This window comes from Accipiter gentilis, chromosome 19 (assembly GCF_929443795.1).
Source record: "Accipiter gentilis chromosome 19, bAccGen1.1, whole genome shotgun sequence".
Taxonomy (NCBI): Eukaryota; Metazoa; Chordata; class Aves; order Accipitriformes; family Accipitridae; genus Astur; species Astur gentilis.
Window position 1 is genome coordinate 10,653,964 of NC_064898.1, and position 23,302 is coordinate 10,677,265.

Genomic DNA, 23,302 nt, shown 5'->3' on the forward strand with positions numbered 1-23,302 from the left:
CTGGCAGGACTTGTGACCCCGTGGGGGACCCGCGTTGGAGCAGTGTGCTCCTGAAGGACTGCACACTGTGGAAAGGACCCATGCTGGAGCAGTTTGTGAAGAACTGCAGCCCATGGGAAGGACCCACGTTGGAGAAGTTCGTGGAGGACTGTCTCCCGTGGGTGGGACCCCACGCTGGAGCAGGGGAAGAGTGTGATGAGTCCTCCCCCTGAGGAGGATCAAGCAGCAGAAAATAATGTGTGATGAAATGACCATAAACCCCATCCTCATCCCCCTGTGCCGCTGGGGGGGCTTGGTAGAGAATCCAGGAGTGAAGTTGTGCCTGGGAAGAAGGGAGGGATGGAGGGAAGGTGTTCTGAGATTTGGTTTTATTTCTCATTACGCTACTCTGGTTGATTGGTAATAAATTGAGTTAATTTTCCCCAAGTTGAGTCTGTTTTGCCTGTGACGGTAACTGGTGAGTGATCTCTCCTGTCCTTATCTTGACCCACAAGCGCTTTGTTCTATTTTCTCTCTCCTGTCTGTTACCGAAAAACTCGGAATAAAGAACTTATCAACACCAATTTAGTGCAGATAAGCAGACACTTCTTTATTGACGGCCGGGTGCGCGGGTGAGTCCTCTCACGAACCACGCACACCGAACTCCAAAATCATACACCTTATATTGAACTTATTCATTCATATTCATTATATTTCCAAGAAATCATTAGCCTTCATTAGCATATATTAATGTCCTTTACACATGCGCATTGAAGGTCTCTGGTGGTCTTCTAGAGTCCTCTAGTGGTCTTTCATAGTCTTCCTCACTTGTCCGCTTCTTGACCTTCTCCAGGTGATTCTGCGCAGTTGGATCCTTGGTAAATCACTAACTAACTATTATTGGCAAATTACTACAGGTCACTTTATTCGACCTTTATCAATTCCATTAATTTGTAATTCTGACATCTTCTCCATTCTTCTAGTTTGTTACTCTATACTCCCTCTGACACACACTACATCACTAGTTTGCTATACTATACTCCTGCTGACAAACACTACATCACTAGTTTGCTATAATCTACTCCTACTGACAAACACTATGTCAAAATCATTCTTAAATCTCAAGCTTGTCAGCTACGTTCTAAATGTTCCTTCTAAATGATTCTGACCAATTCCTTCGGCCTTGGTATCAGGTTATACAAAGGGTTTCACAGCAGCTGTCGGTTATTAATCAAATGTGCAAAATGCAATAGAGGTATCTTCACTAAACTGTTTCTTATCTTTTTATGATTTTTATAATACATCATTTATTCTAACCACTATCAAATCAGTAAAAAAAATTAAAGTTACCAACCAATCAATAACAAATCAATAACTTAATCAATGATCAATCAGTAACATGTCCAGCTGAGGAGGGGGATTGATAGAACGGCTTTGGTGGGCAACTGCTGTCCAGCCAGGGTTAACCCATCACAGTATGGACTAGAACAGAAAATATCAGTCAGCGATTTCTGCATGAACTTTCAAGCGTATTGTCCCAGGTGGATAAATGTCTTAGGGTGGCCAGGGTTAGCCAGTGAGCTCTTTGGATCATGGAGAGGTAGCAGGAAACATACCTGCATTTTTTGGAGTCGGGGGTGATTTTGGTGGCTCTGTTAGGCTTAACAGCTATTTCACTCTCACTGAATTATAGTCTTGCTTATTCTTTTGTTGGTTTGTTTATTTATAAACTGGAAAACTGTTCTGATATTGGAATAAATGTCAGTGCTCTTAACTCATTCTTTCTTTATCTCTGCCTTTTGAATTTAAATATGTAGCATTCATCCTTGTAGACTGTCAGCTTCATTCTAGAGATGGAAGTCCCAGTCTTGTCCTCTTTATTTGAGCTGCCTTAAACTTTTTGTTTGTTTGTTTTGTTTCATTTTGCAGAGTCCCTTCTTTTAAAATTAAGTCTGGGTAGCAGCCTTGCCTTGCTTGCATTTAAGTGCGTTAGAGTTTTTACCACCTCGGGCTTATAAGAAAGTAGACGATGAAGGTGTAAAAGGGTGCTTTGTTTGGGCACAGATGTGTAGTAATTTGAGGGTATTTTTGTTGTTTTGTTGTCCTTTGTGCCACATTCAATGTTGATAACGACAATGTTCAAAAATACAACAGCACTCCTACCTTATGAGTTAGCTTGCCTTTTTTTTAAACTCTTAATCTTAATTTTTTAGCATGTGTTTCTGTTCACTGAACCCTTATGGCATACTGGTCATCTTCCTGCAAGCCTCGGTTTCTATCAGTACAAAAGCTGCAGATTTCCTTCGTGGCTGTATTGAAAAAAGACAAACTGGCCCTTGGTAGGGAGGTGGCTGTCATGCGCAGTGCACCGGGTTGTATCTAGAGTTTGTTACAAAGAACTAATAGCTAACCAGGAGGAAAGACTTCAACTGGTTGTCTAATATCCTGAGCATTGTGAGGGGTTTTTTTTGTTTTGTTTGTTTTAAAGATCGGTCTTTTTTAAACTTGTATGTGATCTCTTGGCTTATGATTGAAAACATTCTGGTAAAACTTGGAGTTTCAGGATGAAAACCAAACTCTACCTTTAGTTTTTGCTTTGACTTTAGTTATGTAAAGAAACCCCCCACAAACAAACAAAAAACCAAAAGCAGGCTCCAACTCACAAGACTTATCTCACACAAAATTAGGATTGTGATTATATGACTTTTCTCCTGTTTAATCAGGTGTGGTGATATATTGCACTTTGGGATAAAGAGTTTCCTAATGGCAAGTTGTATTTAAGTAAACTTGTTTTTGATTCTGCTGAAAGTAATACAGGGAACTTCAGAGGCTGAAAAGGTCATTACTTTATTGATGTGGTTTATGAAAATCCTTTTCAGGAATTGAAACTGTCTGCAGTGATTATTATTTTTTCAGAAGTAGTAGTAAGATTCCCTCTAGTTTTATCTCCATAACTGGAAAGGGAAGAACATTCTGCAGCCCAAAATGCTAATCCTTATATAGCTGTATATTCCTTTAGAGCGTGGGCTTCTGCATGTCCAAGTTTTGCACCTGGCTGAGATATTTTCAAAGTTGAATGAGCACAAAGATAACTTTTTGCTAACTTCTCAAATTAACAGCTGGTGAGCTGTGCTTTGCAATGGAGTATTTGCCCACAGAATTTTTTTAAATGGAAAAATCAGAAGTCCACTATATCATATCATATGTAGTTCATGAAGGTTATAAGAACAGGAGACTTCTCAGAATGAAGAACTGAAGTTGAATGTTGTCGTTTCACTCTTGTTTAGGATGATAGGATGAAATCAGTGCTAGAGGAGCTACAAAGCTGTAGCTTGAGAAAGTAGGGTGCATAATATATTTTAGCTGAATTTCCTCTTTAACATGTAATCCAAAAGTATTTTTATTGCAGTCCTCTAAAAGGAAAAGTTCTCAAGCACAGTTCTCAACATTGCGTATGGTTGTGTCAGTGTGGCTTACAAAGGTGTGTCTGTCAGTAAATGCTGCTGGACTCTGGTTATTTTTCTTCTCTGTCTTAGGCCAAAATTAGTTATGAAAAGGAGCAGAGGCACAAGCTGCTAAAGCATCTACGAGGTGAAAATACATGGATGCTTGCTGATGTGAATGGACGTGTGGAACAACTGGAAAAGGTGTTGGAACTGTAAATCATTGAATTGTGTTGTTAGCTTTACAGCATGTTTGAACAGAAGGCTTTGAGGGCTTTAAGATGATCTTTAAAAAACTCCTGATTTTCTAATTCTTCATGCTTGATATTAGCTTTTTTTAAGTGGAAATAATCTTTTACTCACAAAGAGGAAAAATTTCTGTCATTCAATTCCAGCTTTAATTTTTAGCAAATGCAGAAGAGCAAGCACTGCCAGACAAAAATAGTCCCATGGGAAGAAATCTGGAGGCTCCAAGGCTTCATAGCAGTCCCATTTGTGGTCATTCACACAAGAAGCCTTAATGGAACCTCTGAATATCGCATCCTTTTAGTGTAGTAATCTGGGCAGATACTTCAACAAAGGACAGATGTGTATTGATGATGCAGTGATTCTCGAGGAAATAGATTTGACCGAAATAAAAGTAGTGTAGAAGATATTTTATGTATAGTTATAGTTTCTTAGTTCCAGTAAAAAAGATACTGAGAGGGGGAAGAAAAATTGATTACCGATGTGAGGCATGCCCTCCCTGCCTGTGCCTAGTGTCGGTGTCCCGTCCCGTCATCCCTGTCCCCCCACCCCCCCCCCCCCAATAGAAGAGAGAGAAGGTAGTAGAACTAAAATGTAGCTATGTCCAGCTGTGTGTGTTTTACCTTTTTCAGTGTGGTTTGGTAAGTAGGTTGTGATTGTTTTTCTTGTATGTGGGTGATTTGGTTTACTGGATCTCATTTACAAACATTTACTTGTAGGAACATTCTGTGCAGAAAAAAAAGAAAAAGCATAAACATTCAAAAAAAGCGAAGAAAGAAAAGAAGAAAAATAAGAAACAAAAATCTGAAAAGAAGGTTGACTTACTTGATAGTTCTTCAGTAAGTAAGAAACTTTAAAGTGCTTCAAATGACATTTTTAAAACCTGCACCATTTTAGTTTCTGTGGCTACACATGGTTAGTAAAATTAAGACTCATTCTTGCCATTTTCTGTTGGGAAAAACTGAGGCAAAGTTTGCCTTTTTAATATACTGAGTATTTAGTCAATTTAAAAGATGCTGTTATTTGAGTGCTTGTGAATTTTATAATAGTCACTCATTAGGTATTTACAGTTTTTCAGGAGAGAGAACTTGGAAAAAAAATCCTCATTCTAGGACAGCGTGCAAAAAATCATAGGTTCCCTGTTGTCAGTTGTATATGGTAGAATGGGGTGTCTAAAATTGCAGATACTTTACTTTGATTTTAAGCATGAGTTACTGTTGCCTTTTTCCATAGATGTTCAGCCACCGAAACTCCCAACAACATGGGAGTTGTATGTGGATCTGAAGGAAGGCTCAAACTTCTGCATTTGAATGTGGACACAGATGCCCTCACATTGAGGGGTAAAACAGTACACAGATGGTATTAGAAATCTGAGTGCTGCTTTCTGACCATGTTGTGTAAAACATTCTCCCAGCATTTTGGTACAAGTCAGGTAGCGCTGTGATTTTTTTTATTTTCAGAGAGTCTCTCTTATTGAATGAAAGAACATGCAGTATGACGAGATTTATTTTCCAGGGACTGATATCAGAGGTGAACTAGGCTTTTCAGTGTGGGAAGTAACCCTAGGCACAAATGTCCCACATTTCCCATGGAAGTCATCAAAACCCCTCAGATCACATCAGTGAGACCTCGGAAACAACACAGTCCTGGCTGATACCTTTGATCCAAATCCTGTTATTCCCATGACAAGTTCATGTAAATAGCAAAGAAACTCTGTTCAATGGAGTCCTATTTGCTTCAAGTGTAAAATCTCAGTACGCTGTGGCAAGTGCAAGTGTAGGAAGTTGGATATGAAAAAAGGAGGAGGTAGCATGTACAGTGCTTTATATTATACTGTGTTACTGATTTTACTTTTTTAATGTAGAACATAGTAATGAATTTAGATTTTTTTAAATTTTGTTTTTTTAATGGCATAAAACCAATTGATTTTGGTTTCATTCTGACAGTTAACTTTAGCAGGGTTATGCTAATAAACTGCCAGTATGAACTAGTGTTACATAACTGTGATACGCTCATGAAGTATAGTGGAATGTTTTGATTATGAAGGAACAATCTCCTATGGGAATATCAATATTCTATTTTTATTATCAGTATTTTAAAATAATAAACAGTATTATATTAGTAATGCTAATCAGAATCAATTTTGATTATCAGTATACTTGGTAAGTGTTGCATTTTATCAACATATAAAAGTATGTTAAAGTGTTATTGTTGTTCTTTACCTTAAACTCTATTTTTAGGATTCCTCAGTTGAATGGGTTGAGTCCAATGTGTCACAGTCAGATAACACAGAAAAGGCTTGGAAGGTCAACAAGCAATCAGATGCTGTGAAAGATCCCTCCCTGCAGGTGAGCAGCCTGATAAGGACTCTAGAAATAAATTCAGCCTGACCAAATGTGAAACGTGCTTAGGTTTCTTGACAGCTCTTTTGCAGTGTGTTGAACAAAACCTATTTTACAGACAAATGCCTTTGTTTAGCTAGGTAAATGTTACATTTCATTCATTGGAAGACTTCTCTACCTAATACTTGCTTAGTATTTAACAAGGCACTACAATTAAAATTGCTTAGTGCTAATTCCTTTCATCATGTTTTGAGGCTCTAGCAACTTAAGCTTAATTTTCTTGAAGAGGTCAACTTAATGATCTTGACTAGACGTTATTTTTTTCTGCATAATTTTGGTGGCTATTCTACAGTTAAATGAATTTTTGCTTCTGTGGTGCTTAAACAGATATAAGGAAGAGAGGTGTAGAACATTTCAGCAACAATATTTATGGTATCAATGCCTCTTTTGATCTTCCTGTGTGAATTCTGTGCCCAGTAAGCAGTGTTTATTCTGGAAAATGGAGTAATTCTGAAATGAACTGCTGTTATTTTAGTAATGTAAACATACTTAGATATCATGACATCCTCAGTTATGTGAAAATGATGATTTTTAATTTAGTGTCTAATTCCACTCCTGAAAAAAGTTCCTGTTTCTCATTCTGAATTTGTGCATCTTGTTAAGAGAACTAAAAAGGATCTCTGAATCATATCTATCTTCTTGGAAAAGTATAAAGTAATGAAATATAAATCCTTATGTATGTCGTGATAACTTATACTGCAAAACTGTCCCTGTTCCCCCTGCGCCCCCCCCCCAGCATTTCTCGTATAATGTGTGCCCTGGGCTTGTTTATTTTTGGAGCCAGAGCGTGCTTTTGAAAGGAATCTCCTGGTCATCTCTTCTTTTTGTATTTCGGCTCACATTATGAAAAAGTCTAGGAGCATGTAAATCCATTTTCTGCTGGATTAAACTGAATTAGAAGATATGTTCTCAAAGTGTACTTAAAGTGCTCCACAGGACCAGTCTTGGACTAGTCCAAAGTGCTTAAACATAAAAAAAAAATAATCCCCAAATGGCTGATCGGAAGCCTGTATAGAAGACAGTCAGGCTCTTTTCGGTGGTGCCCAGTGACAGGGCCAGAGGAAATGGACACAAACTGACATACAGGAGTTTCTGTCTGAACATCAGAAAACAGTGTTTTATTTACTGTGAGGGTGACCAGGCACTGGCACAGGTTAGCTGGAGAGGTTGTGGAATCTCCATCCTTGGATATATTTACAAGCCATCTGGATATGGTCCTGGGCGACTGACTCTAGGTGGCTATGCTTGAGCAGGCAGGTTGGACCAGATGACCTCCAGACGTCCCATGCACATCAGCTTCTGTTGATCCACATTGCTTGCTAATGTGGGTGTAGATCCTATTGAATCACTTGAAGATACATTATTTTTCAGTTCCTCCTCTTTTCTAGAAGAGGTCTGAGAAGTGGCATGTTGTATTTCACCTTTGAAATTCTCTGGTGTGTTGCGTAATACAATTTTTAAGTAACAATTTTTAAGTGTGACATACGGTATCTGTTCAGATTGACAACTCGGACTTGAACCCTACTGAAGACATGAAGACTCTATAGCAAGGACATGTTTCAAAATAGGTGTAATCTTGTCATTTTGGTTGCTATAGTATCCACAGAAGTGTTCCAAATACTTGTTTTTGTAGAGTAGTTTATAATGTGTATGTCACTGCTTTCTTTCGAGGCTTCAGGTTTTGTGCATATAAAGGTGGTAGGTGTATCTAGGCTTTTTATATGCTGCTTTTCTTTAGAGAGTAGTCTTCATTTTTAAAATGTCCTTGGCCTGGCTTAGGTTTTGTAAATGTAGTTTTCTACCTGTTATTGTGGGTACAGTTCACAAGATTTAGATGTGTAACTGTGTGAGGGTGCAGTTAGTGCCTAGATATCTGAGGTATGAACTGTGCTCAGTTACTGATTGTGGATTTTGTGTACACTAGAAGACATGTAAGAGGTCATGAAGTCAGAATTAGCAAGATGGAAAGGAATTGGTCTGGATGTACAGTGCTTGTTTAAGCAAATAATAAGCAGTCTATATGGTTCACGTGTTTACTAGTGTCTTAAATACATTGTGCAGATTTCAATTTACAGAAAGACATTTGTGAAATTTCTTTGTGTAAGTGAATATTAAATAATTGAAAGATTGTGGCTCTTAATAGTTGCTTTTCATTAAAGTATTTCATATCTGTTTGTAAAACCTATACTGTTTATTGTAAGTAACATTTGTCAGTAGTTGCACTGGTTTGATTTGTGCCTAACCCATGCTTTTTTTTTTTTTTTTTTTGGAAGTATGAACACTGATTCTTTCTGTTTATTTTAAAGAGAGAAGAATGGATGAATTTAGACTTTATGTCATTGAAAACCACATCGGCAGCAGCTGTCAGAGGTGAAAGACACAAAGAAAAAATATTGGAACGACAGAAAGCTCAAGAACTTGAGCAAGTAGGAGTAATTAATATATCAATTTTTTCTGCATCTTACTAAATTTTGTGTGATGAATGAACCAATGCTTTGGTTCAAATATGTTAAGTGTTTGTATAGTTTTTAAACTAATGCCTGATGTGTTGTGTGATAGTGATTTTAATTAAATTGTTCAGTTATTTGTTCTGTTTGGGATGGGAAGGAAGGCTTCATACAGCAGGCTTATCTTGTGGAGAAAAGACTTTAAACTATCTCCTAGGTAAGGAGAAAGCGAGTTTTGTTAGTACCAAGTTCTGTAATATTTTAAGTGCTTCTGAGATATTTTCCTTAATATGACAGACTGTTGGTCTGGCCTTCTTCCCCATGGTGTGTGTGAAGGGAACACCATTATTTTGTGTGATAAAAGCTAACCTAAGTTACTGTGTTTAAAGTGTAGGGTGCTGAGGCTTGTTTTCTTCCTGAAGAAAGAATTCAGAGTAGTTGCTTTTACTTTCATGCCACAGTTGTGCATGAATATATGGGTGGATCAGGGTCTGGCTGGGGAAGGGGTTGCTGTCATTACATGAGTTCTGTTTACGAATAGTTGCTGGCTGCTTCATTTGTTCACTCAGCTCCTTAAATACAATACAATGTAGTCTGATCTGAAAACATAGTTTTGGTTATTTGTCTTATGAGAAGGGATATTTGTTTTTTCCCCGCATAATTTTTTGCTGAGCATTTTTTCTGAACTGCCGAAGGACCATTTAATGTGGAGATCTTAAATCACCATAATATCAGCACGTGTTTTATGGTTGATGATGATTTATATGTATTTGTGGTCCTAGAAGAATATGATTTTTATAGACTCTCCCACCCAACCATGTGCTCTCCAGTTTTATACTTTTGTGTTTTCTACACCAGAATGTCTGACCTTTCTTTGATACCCAAAACAATATATACAACAGATGCATACAGCATGTCAATGGTGGTGATGAGTGTCAGTGCTGGAATGCATGATCAACCCTTTTCTCCAGTGGACTTCCTTGCCTGCTTCCAGAGAAGTCAGTTGACAGAATCACAATAAGATCTAGTTTGAGGGTGAAAAGCAGTAACTTGAGGTAAAACTAAGAGCCCCCATAACAGCAGTGCTTCAGACACAAGTGCATATTACTGCTATGCTGGCAATGCAGTCAAATAGTAGAACTGCTTCTGTGTAATAAGGGTGCCAACTAAGCACATGTTTGAGAGCTTTGACTCAGGGTGGAGTTACATTTATTTCTACCTGTGTTTAGATAGTACAAGTTATGAGTAAGCTGTTCTATTCCCACACAAGTCTCACAAAATTTATTTATCGAGTATCATAGAAAATACAAACCATATGCTATGCACACATCAAAATTATTTCTGTTTTAGGCCATGCTATCTGAGAGAGAACTCAATCCCTATTGGAAAGATGGTGGTACAGGTTTGCCACCAGAGAAGGATGAAGCAGCTTCAGTTAAGAAAGGTAAACAGCAACTTCTAGGAATAATCTTAAATTTCTGTCTCTAGTCTCTGGTCTCTGTGTTGCTAACAAGTTACTACTAATGTTGATGGAAAGGGATTATGAATAACATGTAAAAAATAAAATTTGGATGAAAATTCAGTAGTGAATATTGGATTAACATCATAGTATGTTGTTTTGCAGAATTTCTCTTCACTGGTTTTTAATCTTGAGTGGTTTGACCTTCAATATCTTTACAGAAATTCTCCATTTTGAACTAATTAAAGGAAAGCATGATTTAACCAAGACAAGATAAATTGTATCTCATTTGGTTCCTTTCATTCCATTACACAAATCATAGTTTTAAAATATTCAACCACAGAAGTCTGAGTCACATTAAAATGAAGTACCATACAGATACAGAGTTTGCGAAAAATATTATTTCTGTAACCTTTTCACTTCTTTCTTTACCCTAGGGTTATCCTGCCTATTTCCAGCAAGAGCAGTTACAAAAATGTTTTTCATAATGTCATAAAGTGTTTATTATGTGATAAGAAGGATGCTTGTATTCTGTCAACAGTGAACAGTAGGGTTCCCAGCTTTTGTCTTTGGGAGCCTTTCCTGTGGACAGTCTGTCCTGCAAACCATTAGCCTCATGCCCACTTCTAGGAGTCAGAGATGAGCCATCTGTAAGAGGTGACAGGCATCAGTGAGTATATGTCCTGAATGTTAAGACCTCTGCTAGCTTCTCAAATGGAAAGCAGTGGTTTACTCACTAATTTTCTGAGAAGGAGAATGCACTTGTTTGTATGTAAGGAGTATGCCAAAGAATGGACATGGAAAGTGGAAATAATAAGAAGGTTCTTTAATTTCATAAAAAAACCCCCACAACTTCTCATATGCCACTCCTGTCTTGTAAACTGCTTGTTGTGTTCTGTGATAAAATGGAGAAGCTTAAATTAAATCAGTGGTATTACTGAGGTATATCGATCATTAACTTATAAAAACATGTAATTTTATTATAATATTCATTGTATTTTTCTTTTGCACCCCTTCAATTTTTACATTAAGTTTAGGTGAAGGTTTAATGTCACGTACAGAGTAAGGTTAAATGGGAGTAACTATTGAGATATAAAATTATGACCTCTCATTGTTTTCTGCTTTAGTTACAGTGGTAGAAGATGCTGGGTTAAGTTGGCTACAAAAATCATATCAAAGAATGAAGGAGCAAGCTGAGAGAGAGAAACGAAATTTTGAGGAAATTGTAGCTGAGAGATATGGGGTAAGGATCTTCAATTAAATTTTGTCATACTAATAGATGCTTGGAAAAGGTTACTTTCATGTAAAGGCACAAATACTTAATGTGTAGTGTAAGATATAAGGGAAAAAGCAGGAAAAAAAGCCTCTGAAGCTTATCTCAAGCTATGAAGAGTTTAAAGCTACCCAGCCTTTTAGATCTTTTTTGTTAAATATTTTTTAATATATGGGATCCTATAGCAAATTTAAGATACTTAGCTTCTACATCAGGAGGTTCAAATGATCCCAGTTACAAAATACCCAAGTGCTTCCAAAATTATGATGTATACTAGTGTGGTGGGTTGACCCTGGCTGGATACCAGGTGCCCACCAAAGCCGCTCTATCACTCCCCCTTCTCAGCTGGACGGGGGAGAGAAAAATATAACGAAAGGCTCGTGGGTCAAGATAAGGGCAGTTTAATAAAACGATAGCAAAGGTTGCGCGCGAAAGCAAAGAAAAAAACAAATGATGTTACTCTCTACTTCCCATCAGCAGGCGATGTCTGGCCACTTCCTGGGAAGCAGGGCTCCAGTACGCGTAGTGCTTGCTCCGGAAGACAAAAATGTCCCCACCCCCGTCTCCCTTCACTTAGCTTTTATATCTGAGCTGACGTCATATGGTATGGAATATCTGTTTGGTTAGTTTAGGTCAGCTGTCCTGGTTATGTCCCGTCCCAAGATCTTGCCCTGCCCCAGCCTGCCATTGAGGGGAGGGCAAAAATGTTGGAGAGACAGCCTTGATGCTGTGCCAGCGCTGCTCAGCAGTAGCCAAAACACTGGTGTGTTATCAACACCTTTCTAGCTACAGAGCTGCAGAGCACAGTGCTATGAGGGCTGCTATAGGGAGTACTAACTCCATCTCAGCCAGACCCAATACAATCTCCACCCCTTATTCCATACCATTTGCGTCCTGCTCAGGTCCCACATAATTTAATACAGATATCTTCTAACCATACTATTGTATTTAATTCTCATTACTGAAATCCTTTCTTACCAACACTTACAACTGAAACTACATACTTAAACAACTTTTATACCCAACGTACAGATTTATACATTCTTATTAATTACTATCCCTTGTCCTTTAAGAGATAGATATTCCAGGGGCTTCTTCCACTCCTTCAGATGTTCACACACAGGTTATGACTTGGGCCCCATCCATCAAGATGAGTGGTCAGGACAGGAGAAGCAGTACGTTCAATCGTTGGGCACCAACGTCGGCTTGGTTTGGGTCACCGATGCACTTGTCTGGTTCCTTGCGAAGTTCACTCCTCTGCAGTTCAGGTCATTCCTGCTACATTACTTCCTGCAACATACAACTCACATCACAGATTATTTTTCCCCCAAGGTTAAATGTCCTTGAGGCACACACTGGGTCTCCCCATCCTTCCGCATTACCCACCAAGTACACCCAGGTCCCTGAGCAAAGACAATCCCACGAATGGGTTTGCCTTTTCCCATGGGAGGTGCAATCCACACTGCCTTCCCCAGCCACTTCCCCATGTGCACCACGGGGACCTTATCTCCTCCCACAGTATGTAGGGGTTTTGTTTGGGCAGGACCAGGACGGTTAGCAGATCCTCTAGAGTTAACTAGCCAAGTGGCTTCTGCTAAATTTGCATCCCAATGCTTCCATGTCCCATTGCCTAGCGCTCTCAACATACTCTTCAACAGTCCATTATATCTCTCAATTTTTCCAGATGCCTGCGGGTGATAGGGTATGTGGTATACCCACTCAATGCCATGTTTCTTTGCCCAGGAGCTTATAAGGTTATTTCGGAAATGAGTCCCATTGTCTGATTCAATTCTTTCTGGGGTACCGTGTCGCCATAAAATTTGCCTTTCGAGGCCTAAGATGGTGTTTCGGGCAGTGGCATGGTTTACAGGATATGTTTCTAGCCAACCAGTAGTTGCTTCCACCATGGTGAGTACGTAGCACTTGCCTTGGCGTGTTCGTGGCAGTGGTCCAATGTAGTCAATTTGCCAGGCCTCGCCATATTGAAAACCCAACCACCGCCCTCTGTTCCAGGGAGACTTTACTCTGGTGGCTCTTTTGATTGCAGCACATGTTTCACATTCATGAGTGACCTGTGTGATGGCCTCCATGGTCAGGTCCACCCCTCGATCACGAGCCCACCTATATGTTGCATCTCTCCCTAGATGTCCCGATGTCTCATGGGCCCATCGAGCTACAAATAGCTCACCCTTACGCTCCCAGTCCAGGTCCACCTGAGCTATATCTATTTTGGCAGCCTTGTCTACCTGTTCATTGTTTCGATGTTCTTCAGTGGCACGGCTTTTGGGCACGTGAGCATCTACATGACGTACCTTTAGAGTCATGTGTTCTACACGGGCAGCAATGTCCTGCCACAATGCTGCTGCCCAGATGGGTTTACCCTTGCGTTGCCAATTGGTCTTCTTCCACTGCTGTAGCCACCCCCATAGGGCATTAGCCACCATCCAGGAGTCGGTATAGAGGTAGAGTACCGGCCACTTTTCTCGTTCAGCAATGTCTAGAGCCAGTTGGATGGCTTTCACTTCTGCAAACTGACTTGACTCGCCTTCTCCTTCAGTGGCCTCAATGACTTGTCGTGTGGGGCTCCACACAGCAGCTTTCCACTTCCGATGGTTCCCTACCACACGACAGGATCCATCAGTAAACAGAGCATAACACCTTTCATCTTCTGATAACTCATTATATGGTGGTGCCTCTTGGGCACGAGTCACCTCCTCAGGTGATGCTCCAAAATCTCTGCCTTCTGGCCATTCCATGATCTCTTCCAGAATTCCTGGGCGGTTAGATTTCCCCAGTCGAGCCCGTTGCGTGATCAATGCTATCCACTTACTCCATGTAGCGCTGGTTGCATGATGTGTAGAGGGGATGTTTCCTTTGAACATCCAGTGTAGCACGGGCAATCGTGGTGCCAAGAGGAGATATGTTTCTGTACCAACAACTTCTGAAGCGGCTCGAACCCCCTCATATGCTGCTAATATCTCTTTTTCAGTCGGGGTATAGTGAGCTTCTGATCCTCGGTACCCCCGGCTCCAAAACCCTAATGGTCGACCTCGGGTTTCTCCTGGTGTTTTCTGCCACAGGCTCCAGGTGAGACCATGTTCCCCAGCTGCAGTGTAGAGTACATTTTGTACATCTGGTCCTGTTCGGACGGGCCCAAGAGCTACTGCACGAGCTATTTCCTGTCTGATATGCTCAAAGGCTTGTTGTTGTTCAGGGCCCCATTCAAAATAGTTCTTTTTCTGCGTTACTCGATAGAGAGGGCTCACAAGCTGACTATAACCTGGAATATGCATTCTCCAGAACCCCACAAGGCCTAGGAAAGCTTGTGTTTCTTTCTTGTTAGCTGGTGGAGACATAGTTGCTATCTTGTTAACCACATCCATAGGGACATGACGGCGACCATCCTGCCATTTTATTCCCAAGAACTGAATCTCCTGTGCAGGTCCCTTGACCTTACTTTTCTTTATGGCGAAACCAGCTTTCAGAAGAATCTGAATTATTCTTTTTCCCTTCTCAAACACTTCTTCTGCCTTGTTGCCCCATACGATGATGTCATCTATGTATTGTAAATGTTCAGGGGCATCGCCTTGTTCCAGTGCCATTTGGATTAATCCGTGACAAATGGTAGGGCTGTGCTTCCACCCCTGGGGCAGCCGATTCCAGGTGTATTGGACACCTCTCCATGTGAAAGCAAACTGTGGCCTGCACTCTGCTGCCAAAGGAATGGAGAAAAATGCATTGGCAATATCAATTGTAGCATACCATGTGGCTGCCTTTGATGCCAGTTCATATTGAAGCTCTAACATGTCTGGTACAGCAGCACTCAATGGCGGTGTCACTTCATTCAGGCCGCGATAATCTACTGTTAACCTCCATCCTCCATCAGACTTCTGCACTGGCCATATAGGACTATTAAAAGGTGAATGAGTCTTGCTGATGACTCCTTGGCTCTCTAGGTGATGAATCAGCTCATGGATGGGAGCCAGGGAGTCTCGGTTTGTCCGGTATTGCCGACGGTGCACTGTCCTGGTAGCGATAGGCACCTGCTGTTCTTCAACTTGCAGCAATCCCACAGTAAAGGGATCTTCCGAGAGGCCAGGCAGGGTAGATAGCTGTTTGATCTTCTCTGCATTTACAGTGGCTACACCAAAAGCCCACCGGCACCCCTTTGGGTCCTTGAAGTACCCTCTCTTGAGGTAGTCTATGCCAAGGATACAAGGGGCCTCTGGACCGGTCACAATGGGGTGCTTTTCCCACTTGTCCCCTGTCAAGCTCACTTCAGCCTCCAGTATAGTCAATTCTTGGCATCCCCCTGTCACTCCAGAGATCCAGATGGATTCTGTGCCCCTGTATCCTGATGGCATCAGTGTACACTGTGCACCAGTGTCTACCAAAGCCTTATACTTCTGTGGGTCTGATGTGCCAGGCCATCGAATCCACACAGTCCAGTATATCCGATCATCCCTTTCCTTCTCCTGGCCGAAGGCAGGGACCCTCTATTGCTGTTCCTCATCAGAATATTCACTGTCCGATCCTTGCGGTACCAGACCAGAAGTCCCCTCACCAGAATCAAGGGAGGTGTTTTCAGTTCTTCTATGCCTGGAGGATCGCTGAGTGCCTTCTTGGGCCTCTACAGCAACTACGCTGACAGCCTTCTTCTTGGGTGACCCCTTCTTAACAGCTGTCTTCCCTCTCAGTTCACGTACGCGGGCTTCCAGCTTAAAGGTGGGTTCACCATCCCACTTCCTCATGTCCTCCCCTTGGTCACGCAGGAAGAACCAGAGTGTACCACGTGGCATACGCCTAGGGCTCCCTTTCCCTCTGACTGGGGCAGGGGAGAACTGATTTCTTGGAGCATCCCTAACAGCCAAGGCACTGTCCTGTAGGGATGAGGAGACACAGAGATTTTCCTCAAAGTTTTGGAGCCAAGACGACACTTTCTCCACAGTTGGTGTTTCCATATCTGGACAATACATTGCTGCCAAGCTGTTAGAATACGACGCTGGGGCACCTTGAATCACCTTTCGCCACATGGCTCGTGTGCACAGGACATCCTCTGGGTCTTTGGAAACTTCCTCGTCATCTAGATCACTGTAGATGACTTCCACCACTGCTAACTCTCTCAGGTACTGAATGCCTTCATCTGCAGTAGTCCACTTTTCTGATGAATTTACAAGATCTTCCTTGAATGGATATCTTGCCTTCACACTTGAGAGGAGCCGGCTCCAGAGACTGCAAATTGCTGCCTCTTTCCCAATTCCTCTTTCAATTCCCCGGTTTCTAGCGAGGGATCCCAGCTGTTGCGCTTCCTTGCCTTCCAGTAGCTGACTATCAGCCCCGTTATCCCAGCATCGGAGCAGCCAGGCAGCAATCCGCTCACCTGGCTGGCGGCTGTAATCTTTCCGCAAGTCCCGAAGTTCTGAGGACGTCAGGGACCGGGTAGTTTCTGCTTCTTGTTTAAGTTCCCTCACTCCTTCCTCCAATTTCCTTATCGAAGGACCAGCTTCTAAATCAAGCCTTTCCTCTTCTTCTTCTTCCCTCACTAATCGATGGTATGGACCCGTTGATCTCCTTGTCCACTGTTTCCGTTTCACTACTGGGGCAATTACTGTAGTTGTTGTTTGGGTCCCTATCTCGAGCATCGTGTCCTTAGATGCAGTCTGGGTCCCTGCCTCAACCATGGTCCTCTGAGAGTATTGAACTGTGGCTCGGTAGGCATAGGCCAGGCCCCAGTACAGTGCAAGAAGCTGCTGGTTTTCATTGGGATAGGCAAGGCACCCTTCTATCAGGTGACGTGTCAGTTTGCCAGGGTTACTTGTCTGTTCGGATGTAAAATCCCAGATTATGGGAGGTGATAACCGTCCTAGGAATCTGCCCAAATCCTTCCATATACCCTGCCACCCAGGGACTGGTCGCTTGAGGGCACATTTCAATATTGCCTCACCTAAAACTTGCCTCCTCTTATACCAGGAAGAGACCAGGTTCCACAATACCCATAATATGCCACCAGTATTAATTATTAGTATTGAACAGCTCACGTAAGGGTGAACAAGGACCTCGGGAGCCTGCATAATAAAACCATTCACATCAATGCCTGGTAGGGAGAGGGAGATGTGTTCCCTCATCTCCTCCACAAGATAGCTCCCACAACACAGCAAAGCCATCACTGCCAGGACAAAGCACATAGACACTATTTGTATTAGCACGTTCCCACGTTCCTTCATTCTCCACACAAGATAACTCCCACAGCACAACAAAGCCATCAGTGCCAGGACAAAGCACACAGCCATTATTTGCATTAACATGTTCCCAAACTCAGCAAGCTAGAGATAAGCAAGCAGCTAACAAGCTCTGTGACCTGCACAGGAGCTTGCCACTTAATAACTAGCTATAGAACGCTTAATGCAAAACTGCCGTTGTCGTGTCCCTGTTCGGGCGCCAAAAAGGACTGTGGTGGGTTGACCCTGGCTGGATACCAGGTGCCCACCAAAGCCGCTCTATCACTCCCCCTTCTCAGCTGGACGGGGGAGAGAAAAATATAACGAAAGGCTCGTGGGTCAAGATAAGGGCAGTTTAATAAAACGATAGCAAAGGTTGCGCGCGAAAGCAAAGAAAAAAACAAATGATGTTACTCTCTACTTCCCATCAGCAGGCGATGTCTGGCCACTTCCTGGGAAGCAGGGCTCCAGTACGCGTAGTGCTTGCTCCGGAAGACAAAAATGTCCACACCCCCGTCTCCCTTCACTTAGCTTTTATATCTGAGCTGACGTCATATGGTATGGAATATCTGTTTGGTTAGTTTAGGTCAGCTGTCCTGGTTATGTCCCGTCCCAAGATCTTGCCCTGCCCCAGCCTGCCATTGAGGGGAGGGCAAAAATGTTGGAGAGACAGCCTTGATGCTGTGCCAGCGCTGCTCAGCAGTAGCCAAAACACTGGTGTGTTATCAACACCTTTCTAGCTACAGAGCTGCAGAGCACAGTGCTATGAGGGCTGCTATAGGGAGTACTAACTCCATCTCAGCCAGACCCAATACAACTAGAAAAGATATTTCGTTCTCCTGCATGTAGTCGGTAATAATGCATGTTGTGGATAATAATAGTGCCAAGATAATTTTGAGAGCTGTGTCAGATTTTACCTACTATGAATCTTCTGGCCACTTGTGATCTGCTCAGTCCAGCTACACTGAGAAAGCTGCTTGCTTCTGAAGGGTTTAAAAGTCTTCAAAATTTATTTTTAATGAAACAGTCTGCCATAACAATATTAACTCTTTAAAGCTTGCCCCCTTTACATATTTTATTATTGTCTTTGAAAGCATTGGTCAAAGGGGTGGGGTGTTAAATCTTGGCCATAGTGTTACATTTGAGTTTTCTGTGGGTTTTTTGATTGGGCTGGTTTCGTTGTGGAAATCTTGGATAAGACAGTATGACTTCATACTATTGTCTTTTAACTGAACTGTAGTCACTTCTGAGTGAAAGAACCAACATGGTCAGTGCTGGTAGAAATTATTCAGTGCCAGTGATTGTAAAGAATATTATTTTTAAGAATCTTTCTCAGGAAACTGGAGTTGAAACAGCATGAACCACTCTGGCTGCTAAAGTACAGCATAGTGATTGAAAGAGATCCCTGCCTGATTTGCTTCAGTATGTAATGTTTTGAGGAAAAAATTAAAAAAAAAAAAAAAAAAAAAAAAAGAAAAAAGTAGTTGGTGGCTTTTAATTCACCTTAAAAGAGGGAAGAGGAACAGGCCACACTTTGCATAATTGCCTAATGGATAGAGTATTTGTCCAGAACCTGAGACGGGTTCAAAGCCTGTTTCAAGCTAGTTTTTGAACCCACTCTCCAGTGTTTTTAAGAGTTTAACTAGATTGTAAAATGGTTTAGTGGGAACACCCATTGGTTTTATGGAAGCTGAACACCTGGCCAGCATAAATGCAAAGTTATTGAGTAAGAAAGAGGAAGCCTTTCTCCCTAGCTCAAGCCCCTAATCTCCAGGTTGCCAGGAGGAGACAGTTCTGAGGCTTTGGTCCCTGTTCCTAGGAGTGCTTTAGCACTTTACTTTAGAGCCACGGGATGAAATTTAGAAATAGTCCAAGAGAAGGGAGCAGAAAGCCTTCCCAACAGACAGTCTTAGACACGAGGCTGTAAGTTCCATTTTTCATACTACTTTTCCACTCCATGGTTCATGCCTTGCCCTTTGCACAGTGACTCATTTTCACAGAATGGTGCCTTTCTTGTAATAATTTTGTAGGGAGCTTCACGATACCCCATGATCTTAAAAGCAGCATGACTTTTTTTTATTTTTTCTTATAGTCAATGGAGGTATTTCAGTCACGATTAGAAGAAGCTGAAGAAGTTGCATCCAGAAAGAAAAATTATTATCGAAGTGGAAGATGGAAGAAAACTGACTATTCAGAAAGTGAGAAAGAAAAGAAAGAGCAGCATATGAAAAAGGAGACACGAGATGAAGATGATAGAAACAGGAATGTGTTTGGGGGTTATACTAGGGAGAAGTATGGCAAGGGATGGGCACAAGAAGACAAAGGTTACACAAGAGGTATGTCAGGAGAAGACCAAGAATGTGGACACTGTAGCACAGACTCAGTATTCAGAGGCTACAGCTCCAAAGCAGAAAAACACTCTGATGAAAAACAAAGTCAGGAAAAGAGTTCGTCTCTAAGCAACATGAAACAAAAATTTCTGAAACCCTCTGAAGATGATTTATTGTCTTACAGTGCACCTAGAGACTACAGGTCACAGCAGTCCTCTTCCAAACTGCCAGTTCATAGGTCTTTGAGCAGCCGTTTTCAAAAACCTAGTGAGGATACTGCACTGTGGACCAAAACATGCACAGAAGATGACAATGAGAAATTAATGTTTGATCAAAAATCATCAGGTACTAGGGAACAAATTGATGACAATAGTTGGGAAATAACTCCAAGTGATGAAAAACAGAAGTTGCAACAGGAGTACCCAAGTGATATCGCTGAGAAGAAACGAATGTTATCTGACATTAAAACATCATGTTCTAGGTATTTTACAAACATTTTTACTTGTCTTTTATTTGCTGTATTTTTCATGGTAAAGTATACCAGAAACTCTATCTTCTTTGTGACAGTATTAGATGTGATCATACCATATCTCTTTAGTCAGGAGGAGGCTAGCCTCCCAGCTAGGGGCAGCTAAAACAGACCACTGTAGAAGTAATGAACAGCCCCTACTTGTCCTGTCTCCTCAGCGTATTTGAGAATTGCTAATGATAGATTATTTTCTGCTTCTTTCTAATGTTAGTTCACACTGCAGTAAAATTGGCCTCTTAGGTAAAAACCTGCAAAACAGTATCTTAACTGTTGTTGAATTCATAAAAGACAAACTTGAAATGTTAGAAAATGCTGATGAAAAACTGAATTAATTAATACAGCAGGGATAGATGTGCCATCTGTGAGATGAAATCATATGCTGAAGTACTAGCATATGAAAAATAATAGAAGGTATTGATTAGAAAAGTGCATTTTCTGTGGAAAAGAGGAAAGATGAATATGAGTGGCAAGGGAAATGCAAACTAATATGCAGTAGGAATTTCAGTTTGTCTGACTTGCTTTAGTGAAAGAAAACAGAGTAGTAAGGAGAGGTGGTCAGAAAAGTTGTGGACAACTGAGCTTTTGCTCTACGCGAGGCCACCTGTTTTCCAGTATTACCAGTTTGCTGGTTCTTCCAGTGATACAAGTAGTGTGGTTATTACTGTGAATGCTTTCCTTCAGATCTTCCCAATAATAGGTAGGCACATGCAGAAGTATTTTATAGTCAGGATGGTGTTATTTAATTGCTTGGGAAAGCTGGACAAGTAAATATTTTTGGTCAGAGTATGTAAGAAGGATGGTATGATTTAGTTGGAAACAACATTTGATGAAATATGATCAAGCGTAATTCCTTCTTTCTTATATGCTTATATCAGTTACTTGCAGAAAAAACTTCTTATAGCAGGGTTATGAATTTACTTTTAATGTTTAATTTTTGGATTCTAATAACAAGGCGATACCTTAAAAGTATTTATTTTATTTATAACTGGTCCTGTGTGTAGTACTTGCAGACACCTCACTGTGTATTTGCAAAGAAATATGGTATATTTAATGAGTACTGCATGACTAACCAGGAACAGGTAGCTTAGTCTACACAATTCTTTGTACTGTATAGGTTGGGTTTTTCCAGATTTTTACTTGCTGTATTTTCTACTTTGATAGGAGCCAATTAAATCTACATTTTCTTTGATAGCAGGAAGATAAATTGTTTGCATGATGTTCACCTAATCTAATTTATTTATTTATTTATTTTTAAAAACCGTGCATTTGAATATACATCATGGCAGGAGTATACATCATGGCAGGAGTAGTTCCCGATTCTGGCATGAATAGTTTGTATGCACTATGGGAAGTCCCACTCATAAGTGTTTGTCATGTCTTGTTTTATTGTTTGTTTTAGTATTTGGCTAGGTGTTATTTTGCTGGAAAATGAGAAATATTATCTTTATAGTTGTTTTAGTTACTCTGAAAAAAAATATTGTAGCAGTAAGCCTGTGGTGTATGAGACATTATTCGACACTGGAATTTAGTGATCCTCTGTTTTTCTAGATACTGCCCAAATAGTTACTGCCCTGAAGCACCTGGGGTTTACTACTTAAGTGCACTTTGTCAACTCCTGATAAGAGCGATTCACAGTGTGTCTGAGCTGGGGCCTGTGAGACTCCCTCAGCTCTTGAGTTCAGGTTTGTTCATGACTTTGTTCAGGTGCAAGATCTGCACAATCCACAGTTGTTCTTTGCCTGCCTTGGGTAATGCATTGGTTTACATAAGGAAACATAGGTATTCATGTAAGGAGGGATGCTGTGGTGAGCTGGGAGAGTGCATCTGTGCTGCAGTTCAGGCACAGACTCCATGAAAATGAAAATATACACTCAGAACTATATGTCTGGAAAAAACCCCACCCTGTTAAGAAGCTTCTTTTTTGGGCACATAAAAAGGCACAATTATGTGTGGTTAGAGCCTTATCCTTCATCTTTAAATATCATGCACCTTTTTAACAAAACCAAATACTTCACTGATTAGCAGCAAATAATCTGTGTAAATAACATATAATCCTTTAGTGAGTCTACCTTCATTCTCAGTTTTGTTTTCTCCATGACTCCTGAAAGGAGGAAACAAGATCTAACAGCTGTGTCACACAGCTGATAGCAAACAGGAGTTCTGACAACCAGTATACTTTTATTTGACTGTAGTGAACTACTGGTTTGGACTGGTGATTGTTCAAAATACAGAGACTGAGTGAGAGAGACCATGTGAAGACCTGGCACTGTGGGTTTTTGGTTTTTGTTTTTGTTTGGGTTTTTGGGGGGGGAGGGGGGGGGGAGTGTGGAGCTGGGTGTTCCTTTGTGTGTGTCCTGTGTTGACCCTAGCAAGCAACTAAGTGCATACCCAGCTGCTTGTGCATTCTTTTTCCTGCAGAGGGAATCAGGAGAGCAAAAGGGAGAAAAACTCATGTACTGAAAACAGTTTAACAAGCTAAGGAAAGAGACAAAAATAAGGGATGCAAAGGTAGTCAGTCACTCACCACCTCCCACCAGCATACTGATGCCCAACCAGTCTCTGATCAGCAGCTACGTTGGAAAGACTGTGCTCCCTAGCTTTTATTGCTGAGTGTGGCGTTATGTGGCATGGAATAGCCTCCTTTGGCCACTTCTGGTCGGCTGTCCTGGATGTGTCTCCTCCCAGCCTCTTGCCCACCCCAGCCTACTTGGTGGGGGTGCAAAGCCAGAAATGGAGAAGGTCTTGAGGCTGTGTAAGCACTGTGCAGCAACAGCCCAAACAATGGTATATTATCAATTCTATCACCAGTTAAGTCCAAAGTACAGCACCGTACGGGCTGCTATGAAGAACATAAACTCCATCCCAGCCAGACCTACTAAAGCATTTAGTTGTTGAGCAGAAGTTAGTTATACCATTGCCTCATTTTTGCTACCTTAAAAGAGGCAACTACTCCTCTACAGTCTTATTTTTTTGTTA

At 41.2% G+C, this 23,302-nt stretch overlaps 2 protein-coding genes across 4 annotated transcripts in view; one reads left to right on the forward strand and one right to left on the reverse strand.

Moving 5' to 3' along the window:
• ELMOD1 (ELMO domain containing 1) overlaps positions 1 to 23,302 on the reverse strand; it is a 270,336-nt gene that overhangs the window by 160,373 nt on the left and 86,661 nt on the right. The gene's annotated exons all lie outside the window — the stretch shown is intronic.
• CWF19L2 (CWF19 like cell cycle control factor 2) overlaps positions 1 to 23,302 on the forward strand; it is a 97,552-nt gene that overhangs the window by 12,083 nt on the left and 62,167 nt on the right. For 2 of the 3 annotated variants that reach the window (XM_049823542.1, XM_049823543.1), the window contains exons 2-8: positions 3,516 to 3,626; positions 4,388 to 4,507; positions 5,909 to 6,016; positions 8,377 to 8,496; positions 9,868 to 9,961; positions 11,104 to 11,219; positions 19,560 to 20,278. In XM_049823542.1, coding sequence (XP_049679499.1) covers positions 3,516 to 3,626; positions 4,388 to 4,507; positions 5,909 to 6,016; positions 8,377 to 8,496; positions 9,868 to 9,961; positions 11,104 to 11,219; positions 19,560 to 20,278 — 1,388 coding nt within the window. The remainder of the gene's footprint in view (positions 1 to 3,515; positions 3,627 to 4,387; positions 4,508 to 5,908; positions 6,017 to 8,376; positions 8,497 to 9,867; positions 9,962 to 11,103; positions 11,220 to 19,559; positions 20,279 to 23,302) is intronic. The other variant, XM_049823544.1, reaches the window with a different exon arrangement.